At 45.8% G+C, this 25,905-nt stretch overlaps 1 protein-coding gene across 2 annotated transcripts; it reads left to right on the forward strand.

Annotated features, from left to right (window-relative positions):
* Positions 1-203: 203 nt before the first annotated feature.
* LOC134354621 (glutamine synthetase, mitochondrial) lies at positions 204-11,590 on the forward strand. 2 transcript variants are annotated; one of them, XM_063063635.1, is made up of 8 exons: positions 208-359; positions 586-678; positions 1,166-1,340; positions 2,441-2,602; positions 3,792-3,938; positions 5,585-5,712; positions 8,974-9,173; positions 10,135-11,590. In XM_063063635.1, the coding sequence occupies exons 2-8, from the start codon at positions 601-603 to the stop codon at positions 10,451-10,453; spliced, it is 1,209 nt and encodes a 402-aa protein (XP_062919705.1). In that variant the 5' UTR covers positions 208-359; positions 586-600; the 3' UTR covers positions 10,454-11,590. The 2 variants fall into 2 exon arrangements, with proteins under 2 accessions (XP_062919707.1, XP_062919705.1); XM_063063637.1 differs by lacking the exon at positions 586-678 and having other exon boundaries at positions 204-359.
* The last annotated feature ends 14,315 nt before the right edge of the window (positions 11,591-25,905 follow it).

Consider the following 25,905-nt stretch of genomic DNA (forward strand, 5'->3'; position numbering starts at 1 on the left):
AATCTACGTGTTCTATTTCTGCATCTTATGCAATACAACAAGGGCCCTTTGGTCGCAGAAATTTCCACGAATCGGAAGCACAGCGGAGAGGAGGGGAGGAAAGATGGAGGGGGATGGAACATGAGGGGGGAACAGAGCAACAGCAGCCAGGAGGGGAGGTACTAGCAACTCCCAGAGACTGAACACCACCCAATGACTGCAGCACAAGGGCTGGCCCGCGCAGCATCACATCCTGGCAGCACCTGGGCAGATCCCCGGACTCTATGTTATAAATGCAACTCCCAGGGCCGTTTGCACGGCAGCCGAATGAAAAGCTGCAAGGGTGAATTGAAGAGTGAACAGTGCCTGCAAGTTTAAAGGTACAGTCGTCACGGGCAACTACTGGGAGCAGTGGTTCTCTACAACCCCCCCCCCCCACACCACCTCCTATCTCAGGGGAGCAGACAGCAGCTAACAACCTGAGCCTCTCTGCGGGAGTTACTAGCTCCTAGTGTGCCTGTTTTATCGATGCTTTTATCTTGGGTCGGCGCTTTTACTGGTTAAAAAGCCCATGTACTTGTAATAATTGGGAATTTTGTTTTGTAGTATTTTTGGTGAAGGATGCGGATCTCTCGATGTGTCCTGTTTCTGGTAAAAAAAATCGGTAATAGCAAGCCGACGATATGGCGGAATCAACATGTAGGTTGATGTTCAGTCCAATTAGACGTTAGGGATCTTGTGAAAATCGGTCGCTTGGTGGCGGGGTGGTGGGGAGGTGTGCATGATTTGCATGGCAGGGTGTGATCCAGGAATTTAATTTGCGGGTTTGATCAAGAGTGCGGCCAGAAAAATGATTGCGGGATTGATCAGGGTGAAGCCAGAAATTAGCCGCGTCCGGGCTGGGCTGCAGTGCTTCAGTGTAGATGGGACGGGGTGGGCTGCATGCTTCGGTTGCTGGGGTGCATGTACGGTGCTGGTCGCCCTAGCCGGTGCCGTGCAGGACTGCGGAGTGGACCAGACCAGACCAGACTTGCACAGCGGAGCCGGGAGCCGGCAGCCCGCCCCCTCCCCCCAGTTTCTTTGTTGGCCGGCCGGCGTGCGCGGTGCGCCCTGCCGCCCCCACCTCCACCCCCTCCCCCCCCTCCCCCCGACAGAGGCTAACCAGTGTGCCTTCTTTCCCCTGCAGACCTACAAGATGGCCACTTCAGCCAGCGCCGGCCTCAACAAGGTGGTCAAGAAGAACTACATGGAGCTGCCACAGGACGGCAAAGTGCAGGCCATGTACATCTGGATCGACGGCACAGGAGAGGCGGTGCGCTGCAAGACGAGAACCCTGGATCGGGAGCCCAAGACCGTCAGTGGTAGGTCCAATCCCTCTCCCGAGATACGCCGGCCAGTAGCCCCCCAGGTCGGGGAGACACGCTCACTCACCGTTATCTTTAATCCATTCCATACCCCTGTTCGTTGAACTGCCCCCACGGTTGGTAGCTATGTGTTTTGGGTCCTGCTCGAGCTGCCTGCTTGCATTTGCCTCACTTCTCGACCTCAGCCTGCTGGTCGCTCACCCTGCTCCCAGACTTCCTCTGCTTGACTAGCCACTGTCCTCGGGAGGCTCTCTGGGTATGAAATCGCGTGCCTTCCCCGGGCACTGCTGCCGGAATATTTAACTTTTGGAATGTGGACTGCATGGCTTCCCAATTATTCCTAATGTAAACACTGGAAAGACGCTTTGGCTTGGAGCCAGTTTAAATCCAGATGGAGCTCTGCTTTTTTTTGAGAAATTTTAAAGAAAAGTCGGCTGTGTTGTAATGAATTAAGCGTGTCAGCCTTGCTACGGTGACCCTTGCAATCACCACAGTAACGCTGCCATTTCGCATGGTGCTCTCGATAAAGCCAAGTGTGACATGACTCTTCAATCCGTGCTTTTTGTGCCTTGTCTCACAGGTTCTTTAGTCCATGTCTGTGCAGTAAATGCACTGTTTCAGTGCAAGGTGTGAAATTGCAGTTGTTTTTGCCTGCATCACAATTTTACTAAAATTGCATTGCAAATGTTTCTATTGCAGCAGACATGGTTGGCTATCTTCCCCTAGACTGGGCAATGTGATTGTTGCAGTTGTCTGCTTTGGAGACCCCTGGTTGAAGGCAATGGTCTGCCTCAAAAAGTTCACTATGGAGTTTTAATTATTTGCACGTAAGATAGGTAAATATGACATGGGGTAGGGAGGTGGTTGGTGGGGGATGAAACCATTTAGAGCAATTTTCCACTGCTATGGACTTCATACGCTTCAAACGCATAATACTTCTGCTCACGCTGCCTCCAGGCGCCTTCACATGATGTACTGAGACAATGTGAGTTGCTGTTCATGAGTTTGCTTTGTTGTCTGAATGGCCCTTTCTTTGAGCTGGGAGACTTTGACTTTTGCGTCACGTTAGCATTCTGTAACGCTTTTGTCCATTTCAGATCTGCCAGAGTGGAACTTCGACGGCTCCAGTACCTATCAGTCAGAGGGATCCAATAGCGACATGTACCTGATTCCGTCTGCCATATTCCGGGACCCCTTCCGTCAGGATCCAAACAAGCTTGTGCTGTGTGAGGTCCTCAAGTACAACAGGAAGCCAGCAGGTATGGAAGGCGTAGCGAGTTGCACGGCCACTCGGACTATCTTGCATTTTGCTGGTGCTGCTCAATTATCTCTCGCCCTGAAGCCCTGCACGTTCTGAGTCTGTTAATCCGGGCTTAGTTTTTATGCTGACACTTGTTTGCTAATGTGTAAATGAAAGGAAGTGACATTGGGTTAGAGGTAGTGGACAAGTTCTTCTTCCCACTCTCAGCTACTGATGTACTTTTCATGGAACCAACCTTCCCAAGCTGTCATTCATAACATCATTTCCTTCAGGTTCAGACCTTCGGTCCCTTTCTATAAAGGCTAAAACATTCCCTGATCCCCTGAATCCATTCTGCCCCATTAATGCCCCGCAAGGCTTTGGGATCCACTTCTCATGTTGTTAGACCTGGATTGGCCCACTCAGTTGATGCTGTTCCTGTGAAATTACTTTGGTTGAAAGTTTTACTTTGAAAGGCATGGGATCATACTGAAGCAAATCTCTTCTGTCTCATTTCCTGTCTACCTGTAGCCCTGTAAATTTTATCTCTGCATATCGTTCTCTGTTCAGTACCCTGATGAGAACATGCAGAGCATAGAATTTTAGAGTGGTCAGCCCAACTTGTAGAGCTGACCACAATGCCAATTTAAACTGCACGTGGTCTCCATTCTCTGCGGATTCATGTCTGTCTGAATACTTATTAAATGTTGCTATCATGTCTGCTTCTACCACCTCCCCTAACAGTGCATCCAAGGCTCCTATCATTCTGTATAGTTAAAAGAAACACACATTTGCCTCACTCATTTCTTTTAAACATGCCCCCTCTCACCTGAAACCTATACCTAGTACTGTTTGACATTTCTATTCTGGGGTAAACTATTCTGTCTTGTGTATATCTCTTTAATATTTATTTCTGTCAGTCCTCCTGTCAGCCTCTGAACCTCCAGCGAAAGCAACCTCAGTCAGCCAACTTCTCCCCAATCTGGTCAACATCCTGGTGAATTTCTTCTGTTTCTGCTATAATGGGGTCAATAGAATCAGCCACATTACATCCATCGTTTTAAGTCCAGGGCTTCAGTGTCATTGTCTCTTGTCGCCCTCGACGTAACTCTTACTTGTTAAGTGTTTGCTAAAGCTAATATTAAATAGTTTCTTTTGAGGGGAAATGTTACATAATTGATGTTGCAACCTGTTGTTTCTTTCTACAGAAAGTAATCTTAGAAATTCCTGTCAAAAAATCATGTCTATGATTTCAAACCAGTGCCCCTGGTTTGGGATGGAACAGGAATATACTTTGCTGGGTACAGATGGGCACCCCTTCGGATGGCCTTCCAATGGTTTTCCTGGACCACAAGGTGCGCTATCACTTTCTATCCCGTGTTTTAGAAAAATGTTAGTGATGCTGGTAGTAAGACCTTGCATTTCCCAGTATGTGGGAGGACAAAATGAGACTGGGTAAGTAGTGCTTATTCCAGTTGGACTCGATTGGCTGAAGGGCTGAAGGGACTGTTTCAATGTATTATTACTGTAGTGGTTAAGTTTCAGGCTGTTCCCAAGTTAGCAACATCTGATCTGTGGACATCCCAGCAAATGAATGTGTTTCCATAAATTCAAAAATGTACATGCATACATTTGTTGCTGTGATCAGCAAAAAGTTTCTTTTTTTCTCATTTAGTAATTGCTATTTTCAGCCTGATGTGCCTTCCATGTCAATCATTGCAATACTGGAGAAGTGGTTACCATATTGAGTGTATTTCTAATTTGTGGTCACAATTGGCTGCAAAGTAGAATCTGTTGTTTACCTGGGGACAGCCTGACAACCCAGGCATGACAGCGCGTGCTGTAACTGTGGGATTTTCCTTTGGTTAGTAAAATCACAAGGAACCACTTGGTTCAGCCTTGCCATTTGGGGAAGGAAGTGTGTGATCTTTTACCAGTCAGCACTGTATGAGATGTTTATTGCACTCTGCAGTGATCCAGCCAGTTGCTTTAAATCAGGACGAGAATAAAAGTAAAACAGGCCACCATCTCACAGTCAGCACTACTGAAAATGGGTCTTGCAAAATTACTCCAGGCCTGTACGTCTTCATGGGTCTCAAACTGTGGTTCTGGTGTCCAGAAGGAATTGTTCTGAACTGCAGAGGTGTGTGGTGTCGAGACATCCTGGTCAATGGGCATCAAAGGGAAAATGCAAGTGGTTGAAATCAAACCTTGCACGGAGTAAGGTGGTTGTCAAATTATCCCGGACCCAAAATATCACAAAGGAGGTTCTGATGGCAGTATTCTGAGTTCATCGTTGAGATCCATGAGAAGATTGGAAGTGGGGATGTTACGGCTGTTCACAATTATGTTCCATTCACAACTTGTCTGCACGCAGCAAGACCCAGACAACATTGAAGTGTGAACTGATAATTGACAAGTAACCTTTGTGCCTGGTGCCAACCAGTGATCACCTCTACTTGACACTCAGTGCCATTTCCATCACTGAGTTCTCCATCGGTCTGAGGTGGGTGACTCATGTCCTGACACCCCAAGACCGTCTAGAAGGCGGGAGTGAGATGCAGCCAGGAGTGAGGGGCAGCACTATTAGGCGTAATGACTGCAGCTGCTCCTCACCATTCATTTCCTTCACCACAGTGTCAACCATCTACAAAATGGTCTGCAGTTATATTCTGAATTGTTGGATAGCACCTCCCAAATCTAAAGCCCCCCCACCATCAAGAAGGATAGGAAGGAATACCACCACCTATGTTTCTCTCCAAAGGGCAGACCATCCTGACCCGAAAATACATCATCACTCGGTCTCGAACTCTCACCCCAGCAGCACTGTGGGAACGCCTTCTTCGGAAGGCTTGCAACAGTCCAAGAATGTGGCTCCACTCTAATCTTCTCAAGGGCATTTGAGGATCAGTAATAATGCTGGCCCTGCCAGTGACATCCATCTCTTGAAAAGGTTTAACTTCTGTTCCTGTTATTTAATTGCTATCTGTCTGTCTTACAGGGCCGTACTACTGTGGAGTTGGTGCAGACAAAGCATACGGCCGTGACATTGTAGAAGCCCATTACCGAGCCTGCCTCTATGCTGGAATTAACATCTCTGGAACAAACGCTGAGGTTATGGCTTCACAGGTAAGATGATTGGTAATCATTCCTTAACGAACTGATAAAGGCGGGTGTTTTGTGGAGATATCAGAGTGCTAATGGTGTTGAAGAGGTGTGGAGAGGATCAGTGTAGTCAATTGTATTAATTACATTCCATTTTCAACTTGCTTTGTGTGTTTAATTTGCTAAATTGCAGCCTAATGTCTCCCACTCGGATGACATTCCAGGACTGGATCTGTGAATTGTTGGTAAGTGGACAGAAAATGAACAGGCAGCAACAGGGAGAGAACTTGAACAGGCAGAGATGGCAAGTGGCCATAGTTCAGCACGTGCCTACCTGGATTTGTGAATTCAAACATTGATTTTCTGACGACATGAATATTATTTTGCCCGAGTGTTCTGCTGTTGGGTGGGATGTTGTGTGGTACAGCTGGCCGTGCATGAAGACTTGTTAATGTTCGATGTGCGATATACTGAGCTGACACCAACATTGCTCAAGGTCTGAAGGGAAGGTGGCATTCTGAAGCGGGGCTAGTTGTGAGATTTAGAACTGATTTCAGAGTGATTGGGGTAATTGCCGTTAACGATCATGGTGCTGGTATGCTCAAGGATGCCAGCTACGGTGCAGGAAGCTTGTAAATCTGACGTAGGGTGTTGACCCAAAATGTCAGCAATTACTTTACCCCCTGCTTTACCTGCTGAGTTGCTGCAGTAATTTTAGTGCTACAGTTCTTGTAAATGCCATTGGTAGATTTTGGGGTGTGATTGGCTGGGTTTGCCCCATATAGAAATAGGAAGTTTTCATCTCACTGAGAAGGAGATGAACTGACAAGTGCCCGATTTCTAATCCCAAAGGAAGGCTTGCCAGTGCTTCTTCCACACTGCTGGAATACTACCTTGGAATTTTATGGTTGTCCCTGGTGCAGGACTCGGACCATCTGATTGGGGAAATGCTGTTGGGAGAGAGTTCTATTTAGATCCGATGATGAGAGTTGACCGATATTTTTCCTCGTTTGGTGGGGGGAGGGGGTCTACAACTTGAAAGGGGACCGTGCAAGTAGCAGTGCTTCCTTGCACTGGCTGGCCTTCTGTTGCTGGCTTTGGGTGGTACCGTTGGAGTAGCCTGGTGAGTGCGGCTGGTGGAGGGAAGGCGGGTGCGTTCCGGGGATAATTAGGTGCCGAATCAAGTGACCTGCTTGACTTGCGTGGTGAGATTCTGAGTTGTTGGAGCTGTGTTCACACAGCCATTTGTACCGTGGAATCTCACAGGACATGGGATCCCCAGCCTCTGATCTGCTCTGGCCAGGGTGTTTGTGTGGCTGGTTCAGTGGAGGCAGATGCATTAGTGTTTTGTCGGGGTTTCATTAAAACAGTAAATGAGACTGAGGTGCAAAAACACAATCAATGGTAAACAGTTTTCCTACCCTGGGAAAAGGTTGTGTGCACTCCATCTCTACCCTTCAGATTTTACACACCTCTACAAGGTCATCCCCAGTTTCTTGCATTCCAAGGAATAAGAAACAGAAAACCTACAGCACAATACAGGCCCTTCTGCCCACAAAGCTGTGCCGAACATGTCCTTACCTTAGAACTACCTAGGCTTACCCATAGCCCTTTTCTAAACATCCAGGAGTCTCTTAAAAGACCCTATTGTTTCCGCCACCACCAGCAGCCCATTCCACGCACTCACAACTCTGCATATAAAAAAAAACTTACCCCTGACATCTCCTCTTTACCTGCTTATAAGCACCTTAAAACTGTGTCCTCTCGTGCTAGCCATTTCAGCCCTGGGAAAAAGCCTCTGACTATCCACACGATCAATGCTTCTCATCATCTTGTAAACCTCTGTCAGGTCACTTCTCATCATCCTCTGTCGCTCCAAGGAGAAAAGGCTGAGTTCACTCAACCTATTCTCATAAGGCATGCGCCCTAATCTAAGCAACATCCTTGTAAATCTCCTGTGCACCCTTTCTATGGCTTCCACGTCCTTCCTGTAGTGAGGCGGCCAGAACTGAGCACAGTACTCCAGGTGGGGTCTGACCAGGGTCTTGTCTTGTCCATACTGTACCAACCGCTGCCGCTGGGCTATAAATGTGCAGGAGCAATGTGTGGTTAAGTGCCTTGCTGAAGGACACTGCCCCAGCTGAGGCTCGAACTCATGACCTTCAGATCACTAGTCCCACGCCTTAACCACTTGGCCACACGCCAACTATATAGCTGCAACATTACCTCTCGGCTCCTAAACTTAATTCCACGATTGATGAAGGCCAATGCACCGTATGCCACAGAGTCAACCTGTGTAGCAGCTTTGAGTGTCCTATGGACTCGGACCCCAAGATCCCTCTGATCCACCACACTGCCAAGATTCTTACCATTAATACTATGCCATCATATTTGACCTACCAAAATGAATCACCTCACACTTATCTGGGTTGAACTCCAACTGCCACTTCTTAGTCCAGTTTTGCATCCTATCAATGTCCCGCTGTAACCTCTGACAGCCCTCCACACTATCCACAACACCCTCCCCCCAACCTTTGTGTCATCAGCAGATTTACTAACCCATCCCTCCACTTCCTCATCCAGGTCATTTATAAAAAACACAAAGAGTAGGGGTCCGGAACAGATCCCTGAGACACACCACTGGTCACTGGCCTCTATGCAGAATATGACCCGTCTACAACCACTCTTTGCCTTCTGTAGGCAAGCCAGTTCTGGATCCACAAAACAATGTCCCCTTGGATCTCATGCCTCCTTACTTTCTCAATAGGCCTTGCATGGGGTACCTTATCAAATGCCTTGCTAAAATCCATATACACTGCATCTATGGCTCTACCTTCATCAATGTGTTTTTGTCACATCCTCAAAAAATTCAATCAGACTGTTAAGGCACGACCTGTCTTTGACAAAGCCATGCTGACTATTCACTGGACTCACTGGTCTATAATCTCCTGGGTTATCCCTACCTGCCCAACCTCACTTCATAATTCGGGCCTTTGAGTCCTGATAGCATTGTTGTAAATCTCTACATTTTTTTTTTTCCATTTTAATGAGTGTGAAGTGTTACTGATCTCTTGGTCATGAAGACCACCTTAAATGTGCACCATCATTGGGTCTCTGTCCTGATTGGCTGCAACTCGGAAAGAGAAGTCGTAATGCAATCCTCAATAACGTGTGCATTGCTAGGAATATGGATAAACCATCTCCGAAGCAATATCTTAACAATAAAGTTGCAGTTGGTGCAATTCTTGCTTTCAAACTAATCTATACGTCTTGACTTTATTACAGTGGGAGTACCAGGTTGGGCCCTGTGAAGGCATTGACATGGGTGACCACTTGTGGATGTCACGATTCATTCTGCACAGGGTGTGTGAGGATTTTGGCATCATTGCCAGCTTTGACCCAAAGCCCATACCTGGTAACTGGAATGGTGCTGGCTGCCACACCAACTTCAGCACCAAGGCAATGCGGGAAGACAACGGGTTGAAGTGAGTATTACACCTTGGGGCTGAGTGTCTGAAGCAGAAACGGGGGAATCCTTCATGTTCTAACCTTGCTGTACTCAAGTGGGAGGTGGGGAGGTTATGGTGAAATTACTTTTCCTCAACTGGTGCGTCCTTAATGGTACGAAAATATGAATTCTCTCCTTTGATGGTAGGTTGGCGTTGCAAGTTCATAAGGAAAATTCATTTCTCAACTCAGTGCAATTCATTATCATAGGCAAAAGTCCATGTTCGCACAGGTGCAATAAAACTAACTTGCAGTGGCATCACAGACGATAATGCTGCATTAGATAAGCATCATTCACATGAAAAAAATTAGACACACCGTGTTTACACAAAGGACTACAATTAGAACAAAGCATCAATTTATTTTGGTGCAAAGTGGGCATACTGTTGCTAAACTCTGTTGATTGGGGCTGTACCAGTTGATTCAAGAATCAAAGGGTCAAAGGGAAGTAGCATTTTATTAATTTAGAGATACAGTAGGGAACCTTTGGCCCTTCGAGCTGCTCCATCAGCAACCCACCATTTTAACTCTGCCCCACTCCCCACTCACCGGTACATTGTTGGACTGTGGAAGGAAGCCAAGAGGAGGAAACTGGTGCATTCCACAGGGAGGACGTGGGATTGAACTCCGAACTGCAGAACACCCTGAGCTGCAATAGTGTCACACTAACCTCTATGCTACCATGTTCTTGAGCCTGGAGATGTGGAACTACCAGGCTTCTGTACCTCCTGCTTATGGTGGTAGCTGTAAAAAGATGCTATCAGCTAGATAGTGAGGATCTTTGGATATTGCCTTGATGCAGTGCCTCCTGTGGATACTACCAGTGGTGGGGAGGATTGCACCTATGATTTATCGGGTTACGTTCACTGCTGTCTGCAGCTTCTTGTGCTCCTGTACATTCAAGTTGGCACATAGCAGTAAAACTATTCTTTCCTTTAGATTCATTGAGGAATGCATTGAAAAACTTGGCAAGAGGCATCAATACCACATCCGTGCCTATGATCCCAAGGGAGGGTTGGACAATGCCAGGCGTCTGACAGGCTACCACGAAACTTCCAATATTAATGAGTTCTCAGCTGGAGTTGCCAACAGAGGAGCCAGCATCCGCATACCTCGTTCTGTTGGCCAAGACAAGAAAGGTTACTTTGAAGACCGCCGTCCATCTGCCAATTGTGACCCCTATGCAGTCACTGAAGCATTGGTCCGTACATGCCTATTGAATGAAACTGGTGATGTGCCTGTTGAGTACAAGAACTGAAGCAGAATGGACCTGGCATCTGTGGCATTGATTTCCTCAGAACTCTCCTATGTTGTCCAGGTGCTGAGGGGAAGGGGAGGGAGGTGTTGGTTTGATTTATATTTCTGAACATTATTTTTTCTGTATCTATCTGGAAGGCAAGGAACATGTGTGGACAAGATATCTTAGCTGTTTATCTTGAACAGTTGAAGATAGATCTTCAAGTTGACTGGTCAACTTCACATGGACAATAACCTGTAATTTAATACAGTCAACTTTGATATTAAAGCAGGGCTTTTTTTATTATAATACAACATTAATATTTTTTGGTTGAGTGACACTTTCTCTACTAAAAGAAAGTCTCTTGGATCTATACTGATCCACAGTAATACTAATACTGTAGGCTGCACAGTTTTACTAAGTTTTAATGATAGTTTGCATTGTCTTCAGAAAAATTTTCTGCAGTACTTGAAGAGGTTCTACAAAATGGCTGGCTGGTGGGTTTTAAATTATGATGACCAATTCCATTAATACTCGGGAGGAAGAAGTATCTGTATAACCTGGTACAGTCTGGCCAGATAATGTAACAGTATTGCAGAAAGTTCTGGAGCTTTCTAAGTGATGCCTTGCATTTAATGACTACACTGTCCTAAGGATGATTCCTTCAAATATCAAATGTGCTTGGCTATTCTCCGGATGAGGAGAAGGGGAGATTTGTGGATGGGGTATTGTTTAACAAATATTTGTAAAGTTGGGCTGTGACACTAATTGTGCATTCTATTTTTCAAAAGAGGGAATTAATGTTGGTAACCAATATGTGATTGTCCATTGTGAGTTGTTTGACATTTTCTAGATAATATTAAGGCATTATAGGGAAAAGTTCAGTTGTAAAAAATTATTTCCAAGTTTTTCTGTAATCCCTGTGAGTTATATGTACAGGGAATAATTCCCAGTGCTACATTTTTGTCCGTTTCTGAAGCATGCTGTAAGCATTGATGTCTTTTTAACGGTATTTTGACGGTACAGATTTGTTTCAGGGTTCAACTTTGCTGTAGATTTTTTAATTGAACTTTTTTAAATTGCTATCTCAGTCTTGTATTTTGAATTGTCATTGCTAAAATTGAGTAAAGTGGATTTTAATCACATGTCTGAATCAAACCTACAAAGTGAGTCTTATGTTGATTGTGTCCCACACTGAGCCTGGTCTACAAGGACACGTGTAAGAAAGAGGGTGTGTTAGTGTATTTGCTTCATGCCCACTTACTGTCCAACATGGGCCTCAAGTAATTTCCACTCGAATGCTGACTGGGTGCTTTAGGTGTCTTTGTCACTTTTGCTGGTACTGTCTTCTCAAAACAATGGGACTCCGTGCACAGCATTAGTCTTCACACTTCAGTTGAGGCCATCTCTGGGACTTTAGAGGGTGTTTTCCCTCACAAACGTGCCTCGTCCTATCAGCCCTGCACCTGCTGTTCTTCCTTCAAACTTGCAGCTGTGTTGCAATGCAACACATGGAGATGTAAAAGATTGTATTATCCCTGATACTTTCTTTCAACCTCTTGCCCCCACCCACCCCCCAAAGGAGCTGTTTACATTTGACGTTAAAAATGATGGGGATTGCTGTGGATTCTTTGCAGCTCGGGTAGTGTGTGGTAACAGCCTGTAACACTTTCAGGCCAAGATCCTGATTGTGTTTGTTAATGGAGTGGTGGGTGCAGTTGGAGGGAAATCAGTACACAGTGAGTAATAAACCAAACATTGCTCTCAGCACTCAGTGGGAAGTAGTTTGCTGCTTCTGCTACAGGCTGAACCTGATAAATATTCTCACTAAGGTGCTGACAACCATGGTTGACAAAATGCAGCGTATACACCTCCTGTGAATTGTGGAGGGAACTAAACACACAGATCCTCCAAACGAGACAAGCACTTGAATACTTATTGCCTTCCTGCCACTGCCGGTTATAACATCATTTTGGTGTGGATCTTCCACTGAACTGTGCTGAAGTTTACAGGGGGGGGGGCACCCTTCACAAGAAACGCCATGGTGGAGCAGCGCTTGATGACTCCCTGCAGAATGACCTTTTTTGCAAGGGTGGGGGTTGGCAAATGCAATGGCCTGATTTGTACTAATTATATTTCACTATCAAATGTACACGGATGGGTTTGTTGCATAATGGAATGCATTGTTTGCCTAATGAAAAGTTTGCTAGGAAAGGTGACACTGGGCACAATAATCAGTAAGACTAATGCTAACAAAGCTAGCAACAATTATATGGGTGTTAGAGATATGGAATGATCCACTATCTTAACCTACAAAGGTTTGGTTTCTGCTTGTTATGAACTTTCTGGTTCCAAATCAGCTACAAACTACTGGGAGGGAGCAGCAAGATTTCCCCCTCACTCGACTGAAACAAGTCGCTCATCTCCAGAGCACCCCTCTGGCTAAAACTGACAGAAACACTCACCCTAACCCAGGGACGGGCTGCCTTTCAAGCTGCTGTTCTGATCCACTACTGTGTCTGCAGCTTGAAGGGAGCAGCAATGTGGGGATTACCAAGATCACCCACAATAGTCATGTCAAGTAGCTGGAGTCAGCTGGCCCCTGGCAACAGCCAGTGTTGAGAGAAACACAGGGGATGTTTTCAAGAAATTTGAGAATCAACAGGCTATGAAAAATAGCAACTGCCCGTTGCGTCCCTCCCCAAGACTCCAGTCCTGGTAGAACATGAAACTGGAGCATGAGCTGAGGAAGTGAGTATCAATTAGACAGCCTATCAGACCGGACCCTCTCTGCATGGATGTCCGTTCCCCATGGAGGAACCCTCATGTTGAAAACTGTCTCCGGTACCCAAGAAGAATCCCCATAGTGTACAATCTCCTATATCCATAGAGACTCCCATGTTAAACCCATCCTTACTGTTACCTGTGGAGAGACCCTCCAGAAATCATCTTCTCTTTCTGCAAATGACTCCCAACCTGCTGAGCAGAATTTTATTTCAGGTTTCCAGTATCAGTTGTGTGGATTCTGGGATGAATGGTTTCCCAATGACCATGCGTCAAGCAGCTTTAGAGCTTTGAGAAATGAGAAAAAAAACCTCGCTGAAACTGGTAAATTACTTCCGTAGGCTGGAGGGTGTTGGCCAGGAAGCAAGTGTCTGAGTAAGAGCTAGGCTGATATGCAGAGAAACCCCTTCACTTGGAGCTTGGTGAGTCTTTGAATTCTGCCCCAGAGGGTTATGGAGGCTCAGTCACTGAGATCAAACAGGAATTGGTAAATATCTGCATATTAGAAACATAGAAACATAGAAAATAGGTGCAGGAGTAGGCCATTCGGCCCTTCGAGCCTGCACCGCCATTTATTATGATCATATTATGGGATAAGAGAAGAAAAATTAGCAATCAGTTGTGATTTTGATGAATGGGGCAGCAGGCTCAATGCCCCCCCCTCCTATTTATGGTTCCTTTAACACAATGCATGTGAATCGCCAGCCAATGAGTAAACTCACACTGTCAATGACTAGGGTTTCAGAGACGAATGAAAATGGTGGCAGATACAAGAGACTGCAGACGCTGGAACCCGGAGCAACACACAAAAGGTGTGGAGGAACTCAGCAGGTCAGGCAGCATATCCATAGAGGGAAATGGGCAACCTACGTTTCAGATTGAGACCCCTCACCTAGACTGGAAGGTGGGCAGTACAAAAGGGTGGCAGGAAAGGTTGGGGCAAGAGCTAGCTGCTGATAGGTAGATCTATGAAGAGGGTGAAAGGCAAGTGGAGGAGAAAGTGAGAGTCCTAGAGAAGTACAGCACAGAAACAGTCCCTTCGGCCCATCTAGTCTGTGCAGAACCATTTAAACTGTCTTATCCCAATGACCTGCACCAGCACCAAAGCCCTCCATACCCGTACTACCCAAACTTGTCTTAAACGATGAAATTGAGCTTGCATGGACATGTTCAAAACCCTCTGAGTGACGATATTTCCCCTCGGGTTCCCCTTAAACTTTTCACCTTTCACCCTTATCCCATGACCTCTGGTTGTAATCCAATCCAAACTCAGTGAAGAATATGAATGATGTCAGAAGCTGGGAGGTGAGAGATGGAAGTGAAAAAGGATAAAGATGATAGAATCTGATACGAAAGGAAGATGGAGCGTTGACTAATGAAGGAAGTGGGCAGGGGAACCAGTGGGAGAAATCTATCATATTCCACCTTCTTCAGTCCTTTTTCACTTCCACCAATTGCATGCCAGATTCTAACATTATTTCTACCCTCTTCACCCCTATCACCACTCTTCACATGGACCCACCTATCACCTGCCACCTCCTGCCCCACCCCTTTTGGTGGCAAAAATAGGAAAACAGATTATTATCTGAATGGTGGCCGATTAGGAAAAGGGGAGGTGCAACGAGACCTGGGTGTCATTATACACCAGTCATTGAAAGTGGGCATGCAGGTACAGCAGGCGGTGAAAAAGGCGAATGGTATGCTGGCATTTATAGCGAGAGGATTCGAGTACAGGAGCAGGGAGGTACTACTGCAGTTGTACAAGGCCTTGGTGAGACCACACCTGGAGTATTGTGTGCAGTTTTGGTCCCCTAATCTGAGGAAAGACATCCTTGCCATAGAGGGAGTACAAAGAAGGTTCACCAGATTGATTCCTGGGATGGCAGGACCTTCATATGAAGAAAGACTGGATGAACTGGGCTTGTACTCGTTGGAATTTAGAAGATTGAGGGGGGATCTGATTGAAACGTATAAAATCCTAAAGGGATTGGGCAGGCTAGATGCAGGAAGATTGTTCCCGATGTTGGGGAAGTCCAGAACGAGGGGTCACAGTTTGAGGATAAAGGGGAAGCCTTTTAGGACAGATTCGGAAAAACTTCTTCACACAGAGAGTGGTGAATCTGTGGAATTCTCTGCCACAGGAAACAGTTGAGGCCAGTTCATTGGCTATATTTAAGAGGGAGTTAGATATGGCCCATGTGGCTACGGGGATCAGGGGGTATGGAGGGAAGGCTGGTGCAGGGTTCTGAGTTGGATGATCAGCCATGATCATAATAAATGGCGGTGCAGGCTCGAAGGGCTGAATGGCCTACTCCTGCACCTATTTTCTATGTTTCTATGTTTCTCCTCACCTTCATCTTCCAGTCCTGATGAACTTATGTCAACTGACCTTTTCCCTCCATGGATGCTGCCTGACCCACTGAGTTCCTCCTGTGTGCTGGATTGCGTTGATAATTGATAGTATGCATGCACCCACTACACGCTGTTGATAAGCCTTGTCCTTGTGAGTCACATTACTTTAACTTTTGTTCTCCTGTTTATAAAAAGAAACAACAGGCTGAGGCAGTGCCAAGGGATCTGGTCTGAAGGAGAATCACTGACCTTGAAACTGTTCCCCTGGCAGCTCATCTGCACCAGAGTCTGGTGACAAGAGCTTCTTCCTGACGTATTCCATGGTGACTCAGAAAAGTAAAGATATGAATTGGGTCTACAGGAAATCAGGACCATTATGATCTAGCTCTGCTGGAGGAGAGTGCGTGGAGATAAAGACGAAGGGATTAGAACTGAGTGCCCACGGCAAGATAAAGTGAGTCACAGTATTGCAGGAGTTGATTCTGCAGGCCAAATTGCCTTTGTATTGTGTTGCTCCAGATTGCAACACTTTTTTCTATGTCTCCATGGTTACATCCACTGTCAAATTATGAGACCAGTACTTCCACAGATGCGTTTCCACCAGTGACATGCATTACAACTGAAGCACAGCTGAAGTCCTTACTGGCCATGCCTTGGCCAAGCGACAGGGCAAAGCCGGGGTAGCTTGTTGGCACATCCTGGATCTCGGGACCGGATATCTGGCCAGTCAGATCAGGAACGAAGCTGTAGCCTCAGGGTCCTCAGGAGGCTGTCAGAGCTGGAACGGCTGGAGCTTTAGAGATCTCCGTCTCCCTTCACTTGTTTGCTTTTGTCAGACATGAACCAAGAGGTAGTTGTGTGCTATGCCTTGCTAGAGGAGCACTTGGTGGCAAGGAATGGAGGTCATGTTCACTGCTCCAGAGAATTCTGCCTCCTGCAAAATCAGCTGCTGAAATCCCCTCACTCAACACTGCCAGCCTGTCCTGATGAGTTTATTATTGTCAAAGTGTGACGTCCATAGAGAACGTTCCATACAAAAGTCCATCGAGGGGCAGACTATCATCTATAGAGAAAGTGCAATCTAGGTAGAATGGCAGATCAAGGGTTCATGTTTAGTACAAAATAGGTCCATTCAGGAGTCTGATAGTAGGTGTGATAGAAGCTGTCTTTGAGCCTGACGGTACATGATCCCAACCTTTTGAATCTTCTCAGTGGGAGAGGGTGAAGAAGGAATGACTCGGGTGGGAGGGGTCTTTGATTATGTTGGCTCCTTTCTGGAGGCAGTGAGAAGTACAGACAGAGTCCGTGGAGCTGGTTCGTGTGATGGACTGGGCTGTGAGCACAACTCAATGTCTCCACAACCCCTCCACTAACTGTCTGGCACTCTGGTTCCCATCCACCTGCAACTCTAGTTTAAACCCCACTATGCAGCATTAACAAACCTTCCCGCTAGTATATTAGCCCCCACCCAGTTTCAGTGCAAACCATCTCTTCTGTACAGGTCCCACCTGCCCTGGAAGAGAGCCCAATGATCCAAAAATCAGAAGTCCTTCCTCCTCCTTAGCCACATGTTAAACTGTATGATCTTCCCATTTCTGGTTTCACTAGTATGTGGCATGGATAGCTGGGAGCTTAATATCCAAGGATACTCAAAGCACAGGTAGGTAAGCAGACAGAGTGGAGTTGTTCTGTTGGTAAATAATGAAATCAAATCCTTAGAAAGAAGTGACATAGCTTCAGAAGGTATAGAATTGTTGCGGGTGGAGCTAAGAAACTGCAAGGTTAAAAAGACCCTGATGGGAGTTATATACAGGCCTCTGAACATTAGCAAAGATGTGGCTCTAATTACAGAGGGAGATAGAAAATACACATCAAAAGGGCAGTGTTACAATAGTCATGGGGGATTTCAATGTGCAGGTAGGTTGGGAAAATCAGGTTGGTGCTAGATCTCTAAGGGGGAGTTTGTAGAATGCCTATGAGATAGCTTTTTGGAGCAACTCATGGTTGAATTGAATCTTGAGCAATGAACCGGAATCAATTTGAGAGCTTAAGGTAAAGAAACCCTTAGGGGAAGAGTGATCATAATATGACAAAATTCTCCCTGCAATTTGAGAGGAAGAAGCTAAAGTCAGATGTATCAGCATTACAGTGGAGTAAAGGAAATTACAGCAGCATGAGAGAGGAACTGTTCAAAGTTAATTGGAAAGGGACACTAGCAGGAATGACAATAGAGCAGCAATAGCAGGAGTATCTGGGAAAAATTTGGAAGGTGCAGGATAGATACATCCCAAAGAAGAAGCATTCTAAAGGCAGGATGATGCAACCAAAGGTATTTTCTGATATATAAAGAGTAAAAGAGAGACGAGTAGATACTGTACTGCTGGAGAGGTAGTAATAGACGACAAGGAAATGGAGGATGAGCTGAATAAGTATTTTGCATTAGTCTTCACTGTGGAAGACACTAGTTGTAGGCCGAAAGTTCAACAGTGTCAGAGGGCAGAAGTGAGTGAAGATGCCATTACTAGGGAGAAGGTGCTTGGGAAACTGAAAGGTCAGAAGGTAGATAAATCACCTGGACCAGATGGTCTACACCCCAAGGTTCTGAAAGATGTGGCTGAAGAGATTGTGGAGGCATTAGTAATGATTTTCAAAAGTCAATATATTGTGGCATGGTTCTGGAGGACTGGAAAATTACAAATGTCACTCCACTCCTCAAGAAGGGAGAGATGGAAGAAAGAAAATCATTGGTCAGTTACTCTGACCTCAGTGGTTTGGTAGATGTGAGAGTTGATAAGTATGTAGTTTCAGGGTACTTGGAGGCACATGATAAAATAGGCTGAAGTCAGCATGGTTTCCTTCAGGGAAAATCTTGCCTGACAAAGCTGTTGGAATCCTTTGAATAAATAACAAGCAGGAAAGACAAAGGAAAATCAGAAGATATTATGTACTTGGATTTTCAGAAGGCCTTTTGACAAGGTGTCACACAAGAGGCTGCTTATTATTACAGGAAAGATGCTAGCATAGATAAAGACTAGCATGGCTGTCTGGCAGGAGGCAAAAAGTGGAAATAAAAGGAGCCTTTTCTGGTTGGCTACCAGTGACCAGTGGTATTTCACAGGGGTCTATGTTGGGACCACTTCCTTTTACGGTATATGTCAATGATTTGGATGATGGAAGTGATAGCTTTGTGGGCAAGTTGCAGACAATATGAAGATAGCTGGAGGGGCAGATAGTGTTGAGGAAGCAGAGAGGCTGCAGAAGGACTTAGACAGATTAGGAGAATGGGCAAAGAAGTGGCTGATGGAATACAGTGTCGGGGAATATATGGTCATGCACTTTGTTAGAAGAAATAAAAAGATAGACCAAATTCTAAATCAGGGGTAGGCAACCTACTAGATCCGGCCCGCGAAGGTATTTTGACCAGCCGGAGAGCAATTTTTCCTTATTCTGAGTGTTTCACGCAACCACACTGATGGACATGCATGGTGTCTTGTTACACTGGCCCCAGGTGGGATCTCATTGAAACATCAAATGTTGAAATGCCTCAATAGACTGGATGTGGGGAGGATGTTTCCTACGGTGGGGATGTCTAGGACCAGAAGGTTCAGCCTCATAATAGAGGTGCAACCATTTAGAATAGAGATGTGGAGGGGTTTCTTTAGCCAGAGAGTGGTGAATCTGTGGAATTCATTGCTACAGGTAGCTGTGGAGGCCAAGTCATTGGGTATATTTATGGCAGAGGTTGATAGATACTTGATTAGTCGGGCATTATGAGTTACGGAGAAAAGGCAGGAGAATGGGGCAGCGAGGGAATTGGAGCAGATTCAATGAGTCAAGTGGCCTAATTCTGCTCCTATATCTTATGGTCTTATGAGTAGCAATCCTGAGATCATAACCCTGGAGGACTTATCCTTTAATTTAGCACCTAACTCCCTGAGCTCACTTTGCAGAACCTCGACCATCTTCCTACCTATGTCATGGGTATCTGTGTGGACCACGACCTCTGGCTGCTCAACCTCCCACTTAACACTGCTGAGGACCCGATCTGAGATGCCTCAGTACCATCTAGTAGTCTCATTCTCATTTTTGTTCACAAAACCTCGTTTCTGTTCCAACTAACAAATCCCCAATCACCACAGTTCACCTCCGCTCTTCCCTCCTGACCCACAGAGCCAGACTCAGTGCTAGAGATTTGACCACTGTGACTTTCCTCCCCGTGGAGTAATTTAACACAATTTACCTCAGAAAAGGTATTTTTAGTGATGTATTTACCCCAGTACCCCATGTGTTAAATTATCGCCGCAAAGAGTGAAGGGGCAAGCAGAGGTGAAGCAAGCTCGGGGGACGAGCCGCGACGGTGTCGCAGTTAGAGCTCCGACGTTCATTCAGCTGGCCCAGGAGCTGGCGAGGTTAGATCACTCTGGGTGCTGTAAAGAGTAGTCGGGGCCTGGGCATAGAAGCTCCGACGCTCATTGAACTGGCTCAGGTGCGAGGCTGGAAACACACTACCGGGGTGGTGGTAGATGCAGATACATTAGAAACATTTACGGGACTCTTAGATAGGCACATGGATGAATGAGAAATGGAGGGTTATGCAGGAGGAAAGCATGTGGTTAAGGCGTTCGTCTAGTGATCTGAAGGTCGCTAGTTCGAACCTCAGCTGTGGCAGCGTGTTTGCGTCCTTGAGCAAGGCACGTAACCACACCTTGCTCTAGTGTCTGTGCGAGGAGGGGCGCCCCACACAGACTTACAATCTGTGCCTTGTAAGGCATGAAAATGCTCGACGCAGGCCTCTCATGGTCTGAGTCGACGTTCCCCCAAAGCATCAGATTAATCTTAGAGTAGGTTAAAAGGTCAGCACCATCTCAAAAGCTGAAGGGCCTTCACTGAGCTGTTCTGTTCTATGTTCTATTTAAACTTCTGTAATGTGAACCATTAAACTTATACTGGCCCATTCACATATTCTGAAAGATAACATTGAATACCCAATTAGATTCCTAATATGATCCTAATTTTAGATAGTTACTTCTTGTGACAGATAGCGAATGATTCTAATTAGACTTTTTGAGGAAGCAGCTGGTTTGCCCACCCTACTGATATCATTTCCCCCTTGCTTCTCCATGCTTTATAAGAATCATATTGCAATTTTTCATGTCATTCACCTTTAATTTCCCTCTAACTTTCAGATTTATCCCCTTGCATGTAATGTCTGATGGATATGTGTTGTATAGCCACATCTTTGCTTCTGTGCCACTCCAGCTGTGGAGCGTGCCTGCATTATCCTTTCCCCAACTGCACAATCCCATGATCCAGGCTGTAACAAAGAGCCCTTGTGATCTGAACCAGATCCTCACGGATTTCACCCACATGACTTTATAATCATCTCAGAGACTCACTGAGACTTTGCAATGTTTTTCCTTTACAGTGTTTTGCTTACAGACAATCCCACTTTCCATCTCAGCATCTGTGCAAGTGAATAGTTCTCTGAAAGCGGTGTCACCAATAGATATGGTAGCATGCTGGCCTTCATCGGTCAGGGAGTTATGAAATTCTGTTGCAGTTATACAAGATGTTGTTGAGCCTTCACTTAGAGTATTGTGCACAGTTTGCTCACCCTGATACAGAAAAGATGTTATTAAATTAGAAAAAACGCAGACCAGGTTTATGGGGATGTTACCTATGTCTGAGTTACAAGGAGGTTGCCTTGACTAGGACTTTATTCCCAGGAAAGTAGGAGATATAAATATATAACATTACAGAGAGATACAGATATAACATTATATATAGAAATATATGACATCATGCAGGATGTAGACAGGTCTTTTTCCCCTGGGAGGCGGTCCTAAAGACAAGAGGGTATAGTTTTCAAACGTTAAAAATGGACATCAGGTACATCTTCTTCACCTAAGGATGGTGCATATTTGAAATGAACTGCCAGATTGAGGTGAGCACATTAGCAACATTTAAAATCCTTGGAGTTATAGAGTGATAGAAATTTACCACATAGAAACAGGCCCTTTGGCCCATCTAGTCCATACTGAACCAGTAAAACTGCCTAGTCCCATCAACCTGCACCCAACCCAGTCCTCCATACCCTTCCCATCCATGTACCTATCAACGTGCTGGAGGAACTCAGCAGGTCAGGCAGCATCCGTGGAAAAGGTCGGTCGACGTTTCGGGCCGGAACCCTTCGTCAGGACTGAAGAGGGAAGGGGCAGAGGCCCTATAAAGAAGGTGGGGGGGGGTGGGAAGGAGAAGTCTGGTAGGTTCCAGGTGAAAACCATTAAGGGGAAAGTTACAGGGGTGGGGGAGGGGAGGCAGGGAGGTGATAGGCAGGTAAGGTGAAGAAGGAATAGGGGAAAACACAATGGGTAGTAGAAGGAGGCGGAACCAAGAGGGAGGTGATAGACAGCTGGGGGAGGGGACAGAGTGAAATAGGGATAGGGGAAGGGAGGGGGAGGGAATTACCGGAAGTTGGAGAATTCTGTGTTCATACCAAGGGGCTGGAGACTACCTAGACGGTATATGAGGTGTTGCTCCTCCAACCTGAGTTTAACCTCATCATGGCAGTGGAGGAGGCCAGGTATGGACATATCTGAATGGGAGTGGGAAGCAGAATTGAAGCGGGTGACTACTGGGAGATCCTGTCTGTTTTGGTGGACGGAGTGGAGGTGTTCGATGAAGCAGTCCCCCAATCTGCGTCGGGTTTCACCGATGTAGAGGAGACCGCACCGGGAGCACCGGATGCAATAGATGACCCCAGTGGACTCACAAGTGAAGTGTTGCCTCACTTGGAAGGACTGTTTGGGGCCCTGAATGGTGGCAAGAGAGGAGGTGTAGGGACAGGTGTAGCACTTGCGCTTACAGGGATAAGTGCCAGGTGGGAGATCAGGTGGGTGCTCCTGGCAGCTTGGTCCACACTTTCACCACCCTCTGAGTGAAGAAGTTTCTCCTCATGTTCCCCTTAAACATTTCACCTTTTGTCCTTAACCCATGACCTCTAGTTGTAGCCTCACTTAACCTCAGTGGAAAAATCTTGCTTGCATTTACCCTGTCTATACCCCTCATAATTTTGTACATTTCTATCAAGTTCTCTCTCAATCTTCTACATTCTGGCAAATAAAGTTCTAACTTATTCAATCTTTCCTTATAACTTGGGTTCTCCAGCCCCAGCAACATCCTTGTAAATTTTCTCTGTACTCTTTCAACTTTGTTTACATCTTTCCTGCAGGTAGGTGACCAAAGTTGCACACAGTACTTAAATGTAACATCCCATCACCTGTGATCAATACTTTGATCAATGAAGGCCAATGTGACGAAAGCTTTCTTTACAGCCCTATCCACCTGTGACAGCACTTTCGATAAATTATGTACCTGTATTCCCACACTCCTCAGTGCCCAACCGCTGACTGTTACAAGACCTACTCTGGCTGGTCCTCCCAAAGTGCAAAACCTCGCATATGTTCACATTACACTCCATCTGCCATTTTTCCACCCAGTGCAGATCCCACTGTAAGCTTTGATAGTCTTTCTTGCTGTCCACTAGACCCCCAATCATCTGCAAATTTGCTGATCCAGTTCACCACATTATCATCCAGATCGTTGCTGTAGATGACAAACAACAAAGGACTCAGCACCGATCCCTGTGGTACTCCACTGGTCATAGGCCTCTAGTCAGAGAGGTAATCGTCTTCTGCCACAAAAGCCAATGTCTAATCCAATTTACCACATCATTTTGAATGCCAAGCAACTGAACCTTTTTGACTAACCTCCCATGCGGGATCTTGTCAGATGCTTTGCTTATATTCAACATCCATTGCCTTGTCTTCATTAACATTCCTGGTAAATTCTTTGAAAACTCTATGACAGGTCAGACGCGACCTACCAGGCACAAAGCAATGCTGACTATCCCCAACCAGTCCCTGTCTATCCAAATAGTCATATATCCGGTCCCTTAGAATACCTTCCAATAACTTTCCCACTGCTGATGTCAGGCTCACCGGCCTATATATAGGCATCCATTAGTCTCGTGAGACCATGGATTTGCACCTTGGAAGGCTTCCAGGGCACAGGCCTGGGCAAGGCTGTATGGAAGACCGGCAGGTGCCCATGCTGCAAGTCTCCCCTTTCCACGCCATGTTGTCCAAGGGAAGGGCACTAGGGCCGATACAGCTTGGCACTGGTGTCATCACAGAGCAGTGTGTGGTTAAGTGCCTTGCTCAAGGACACAACACGGTGCCTCAGCTGAGGCTCGAACTAGAGACCTTTCAATCACTAGACTGACGCCTTAACCACTTGGCCACGCGCTATCACCGGCCTATAATTTCCTGGTTTATTTTCAGAGCCTTTCTTAAACAGCGGGCAATATTACCTATCCCCAAATCCTCCGGTAACTCACCTATGGTTATGGATGATTTAAATATCTCCACTAGGTCCTTTGCAATTTCTACACTTGCCTCCCACAGAGTCCGAGGGAGCACTTTGTCGGGCCTTGGGGATTTATCCACCCTAATTTGCCTCAGGACAGCAAACACCTCCTCCTCTGTGATCTATTTAGGGTCCTCGCTGCTTGTTTGCATCACTTCAATAGGCCCTGCGTTTGTCTCCTGAGTAAATATAGATGCAAAAATTTCACTTCAGATCTTCCCCCCGCCCCCACCCCTTTTGGCTCTATGCTTAGATTACCATTCTGATCTTAACATATCTGTCGAAGCCCTTAGGGTTCCTCCTTCACCTTGTCTGTTAGAGCAATCTCCGTGGGCAAAGGAAAGGCTTCAAAGATAACATCAAACTGGGGCTGAAGGAATTCAACATTACATCTAAAAGCTCGGAAGACAATGCACTCATTAGATGCACCTGTAGGAAATCAGTCCAAGAGGGAACTGCACTAGATGAGAGTGATCTCCGCTGTGCCGCAGAAAACAAGCTGCAGCTGTGAAAGGAGAGAATAAACAACCAAAAGGCCTGACCACTAACCACAGTTGACACTTACTCGTGTCCACACTGCATGATGTGTGGATACCAGATTAGTCTCCACAGCCACCTGAGGAGCCACCAATAGACAACCCCTGGGACAGAGACAGCCAGGGAAGTATCCTGCAAACAGTGACTGATTGCCTACATGAGCCCTGATAAATCTATCAGGCAAGGTTCCCCCTTAAGGAAACCACTCTGACTTTGGCCTATTTTATCATGTGCTTCTAAGTACTGCAAAACCTCATCCTTAATAATGACACAAAATCTTACCAATCATTGAAGTAAGGCTCACTGCCCTAAACGTTCAGTATTTTTTCTTCCTCCCTTCTTAAAGAGTGGAATGACATATGTGATTTTCCAGTCCAGGAAGGATGTGGAAGCTTTAGAGAGGTACAGAGAAAAATTACCAAGATGCTGCCTGGATTAGAGTATGTAGCTTAAGAGGAAAGTTTGAATGAGCTAGGGCTTTGTTAGTATTCATTTTGAGATACTGAGAATATAAGAGCAACAACCTAATGTTAAGGCTTTATAGGGCTCATGCTCGGAGTATTGTAGATAGGCAGATGGTTGTAAGAAAATTGGAGAGTTATGGTCTGTGTAGGAGGGAAAGGTTAGTTTGATCCTGGAGTACATTTATATAGCTCAGCGTTATGGGCCAAAGGGTACTGTGCAGTACTGTTTGGTCTATGTTCTACTTGTAGAGAGAGAGACCATCAACAGTTTGGGTCAGAGTTGGAAAGAGAGAGATGTGATGGTGGAGGGATGTGTAGAACAAAGGCAGTGTCTGTCATAGGACATGTTAAAGTGGGTAAGTTGCCAGCTAATTCATCGACTGACTATATATGGAGAGAAAAAACAAGAGAGCAGATGGAAATGGTTCTTATCTATCCAATATTTCATGAGAAACACCACTTAACCATCCATCTGGGACAAGCCTTCTGGACTCAAAGAATGACGTGCTCTTTCTCCCCGTGTGCATCGATCATTTCTGCCTGCCATCCTTTGTCTTGTCTCTGTGAATTGACACCATTATTGCAGAACTACAGTCAGCCACAACATGCACAGCCAGGGTGGTCCCATCGGCCTCACATTCTCACTTGTGTTACTTCTCATTTCACTAACATGTTTTTCTTTCTCAGATCTGACAGAGGGGCCCTTATCTGAACAATTAACTTTCTCTTTCCACTGATGCTGCCTGCCCTGCATAGTTTCTCCAGTGCTTTCCACTTTCTGTTCTCTCCATGATTTTAACCTTCTCGGTAATTCCCAGCACATCACCATCAACCACTCATTACTCAGAGACAGTGCTGGTAACTGTCCCCATTTTAAATTGTCCCGTCATATACAGTACCTTCTTTTGT

Source organism: Mobula hypostoma, chromosome 12 (genome assembly GCF_963921235.1).
Source record: "Mobula hypostoma chromosome 12, sMobHyp1.1, whole genome shotgun sequence".
In the NCBI taxonomy this organism is placed as follows: domain Eukaryota; kingdom Metazoa; phylum Chordata; class Chondrichthyes; order Myliobatiformes; family Myliobatidae; genus Mobula; species Mobula hypostoma.

Excerpts from the sequence above, each read along its gene's own strand:
- LOC134354621 (XM_063063635.1), top strand. The coding sequence starts at position 601 with ATGCGGATCTCTCGATGTGTCCTGTTTCTGGTAAAAAAAATCGGTAAT. Across the intron at positions 2,603-3,791 it reads GTACAACAGGAAGCCAGCAG|AAAGTAATCTTAGAAATTCC; the intron begins GTATGGAAGGCG and ends TTCTTTCTACAG. Across the intron at positions 5,713-8,973 it reads CTGAGGTTATGGCTTCACAG|TGGGAGTACCAGGTTGGGCC; the intron begins GTAAGATGATTG and ends ACTTTATTACAG.